The sequence below is a fragment of the Pseudorasbora parva genome, chromosome 24 (assembly GCF_024679245.1).
Source record: "Pseudorasbora parva isolate DD20220531a chromosome 24, ASM2467924v1, whole genome shotgun sequence".
Classification (NCBI taxonomy): Eukaryota; Metazoa; Chordata; class Actinopteri; order Cypriniformes; family Gobionidae; genus Pseudorasbora; species Pseudorasbora parva.
Window position 1 is genome coordinate 301780 of NC_090195.1, and position 2500 is coordinate 304279.

Genomic DNA, 2500 nt, shown 5'->3' on the forward strand with positions numbered 1-2500 from the left:
CACACACACACTGCCCCTAAACCTACCCATCACACACACACACACACACACACACACACACACACACACACACACACACACTGCCCCTAAACCTACCCATCACAGGAAACATTCTGCATTTTTACTTTCTCATAAAAACTCCTCCTGTGTGATTTATAAGCCTTTTGTAAAGTGGGGCCATGGGTAATGTCCTCATATTTCACCCTCTCCAGTAATACCTGTGTCATACCCATGGCATTATACACATTTGGGTCCTCATATGTCACAAACACACACACACACACACACACACACACACACACACACACACACACACACACACACACACTCAGCATCTGTGTGTCTGCTCAACAGGTCAGATATAAGGAGGGGAAGAAGCTCCTGTCGTCCAGCCTTTACTCTCAGCTCCCACACACACCGCAGACGCAGTTCGCTGCCAGGGTGTCCGAGCTGCAGAGCGATGTACGCCACACACACACACACACACACACACACACACACACACACACACACACACACACACACACACACACACACACACACACATACACACACACACACACACACACACACACACACACACACACACACACACACTGAGATGGTCTCTAAACACAGCCGTCTGTGTCTTCCAGAACAAGTACAGAGAGAACGGCCGGCGGAGCTGCAGCCTTTACTCTCAGCTGCCCGAGACCTCAGAGACGCAGCTCGTGCGAGCGCTGACCGACCTGCAGAGCGACGTGAGAACACACTAACCTGGGCTAACTAACCTGGGCTAACTAACCTGGGCTAATTCAGCCACACACACTGGGCTAACTAACCTGGGCTAATTCAGCCACACACACTGGGCTAACTAACCTGGGCTAATTCAGTCACACACACTGGGCTAACTAACCTGAGCTAACTCAGCCACACACACTGGGCTAACTAACCTGGGCTAGCTCAGCCACACACACTGGGCTAACTAACCTGGGCTAACTCAGCCACACACACTGGGCTAACTAACCTGGGCTAACTCGACTACACACTAACCTGGGCTAACTTACCTGGGCTAACTCGGCAACACACTAACCTTGGCTAACTAACCTGGGCAAACTCTGCAACAAAACTAACCTAGGCTAACTAACCTGGGCTAACTCAGCAAAACACTAACCTGGGCTAACTTACCTGGGCTAACTAACCTTGGGTAACTCGTCAACACTAAGCTGGGCTAACTAACCTGAGCTAACTCGGCAACACACTAACTGGGCTAACTAACCTGGGCTAACTTACCTGGGCTAACTCAGCCACACACTAACCTGGGCTAACTAACCTGGGTTAACTCTACAACACACTAACCTAGGCTAACTAACCTGGGCTAACTCAACAACACACTAACCTGTGCTAACTTACCTGGGCTAACTAACCTGGGCTAACTCTGCAACACACTAACCTGGACTAACTAACCTGAGCTAACTCGGCAACACACTAACTGGGCTAACTAACCTGGGCTAACTTACCTGGGCTAACTCAGCCACACACTAACCTGGGCTAACTAACCTGGGCTAACTCTGCAACACACTAACCTGGACTAACTAACCTGGGCTAACTCAACAACACACTAACCTGGGCTAACTAACCTGGGCTAACTCGTCAACACTAACATGGGCAAACTAACCTGAGCTAACTTACCTGGGCTAATTAACCTGGGCTAACTCTGCAACACACTACCTGGGCTAACTAACCTGGGCTAACTTGACAACACACTAACCTGGGCTAACTAACCTGGGCTAACTCAGCAACATGAATCATTTCAATCTACAATTATTGAATAGGAATATTTGAAAAAAAGCACAAGAATATCAAACCTGTGTGTGTGTGTGTGTGTGTGTGTGTGTGTGTGTGTGTTCAGAGTAAGTACAGAGAGGCAGGAAGGAAGCAGGTGAGCGCTTTATACTCGCTGCTGCCGGAGACTCTGGAGACGCGACACGCCAAAGACACCACCAATCTCCTGAGTCAGGTACACACACACAAACACACACATATACACACACACATACACACACACACACCCGACGCGTGACCAATCGCTTTCATTTCAGAGGAAATACAAGGAGGCGGCCAAGAAAGAGTCTTCTGTTAGTCTGTACGCTCTTCTGCCAGAGACCACGGAGACACAACACGCCAGGAACGCCTCTGAACTCCTGAGCGAGGCGAGTGACGCACACACACACACACACACACACACACACGCACGCACAAACACATACACACTCACTCACGCTTTTTGGTTGATATCCAGGGGCTCACAGCAATTATGTGTGATAGTCTGGTTCCAGCATAAAGCAGCTCCTCCATTTTCTCTGAGAAGTGGGACTCAGTGAATCATATGTTGACTCAGTGAATCATATGTTGACTCAGTGAATCATATGTTGTCTCAGTGAATCATATGTTGACTCAGTGAATCATATGTTGACTCTGTGAATCATATCTTGTCTCAGTGAACCATATGTTGACTCAG

General features: G+C 48.7%; 2 protein-coding genes across 51 annotated transcripts in view; one reads left to right on the forward strand and one right to left on the reverse strand.

The window, feature by feature from the left end:
- LOC137063519 (nebulette-like) overlaps positions 1 to 2500 on the forward strand; it is a 34327-nt gene that overhangs the window by 14102 nt on the left and 17725 nt on the right. For all 50 annotated transcript variants that reach the window (XM_067434686.1, XM_067434693.1, XM_067434687.1 and 47 more), the window contains 4 exons: positions 355 to 462; positions 636 to 740; positions 1892 to 1999; positions 2082 to 2192. In XM_067434686.1, the coding sequence (XP_067290787.1) occupies positions 355 to 462; positions 636 to 740; positions 1892 to 1999; positions 2082 to 2192 (432 nt within the window). The remainder of the gene's footprint in view (positions 1 to 354; positions 463 to 635; positions 741 to 1891; positions 2000 to 2081; positions 2193 to 2500) is intronic.
- ptprma (protein tyrosine phosphatase receptor type Ma) overlaps positions 1 to 2500 on the reverse strand; it is a 357435-nt gene that overhangs the window by 2761 nt on the left and 352174 nt on the right. The gene's annotated exons all lie outside the window — the stretch shown is intronic.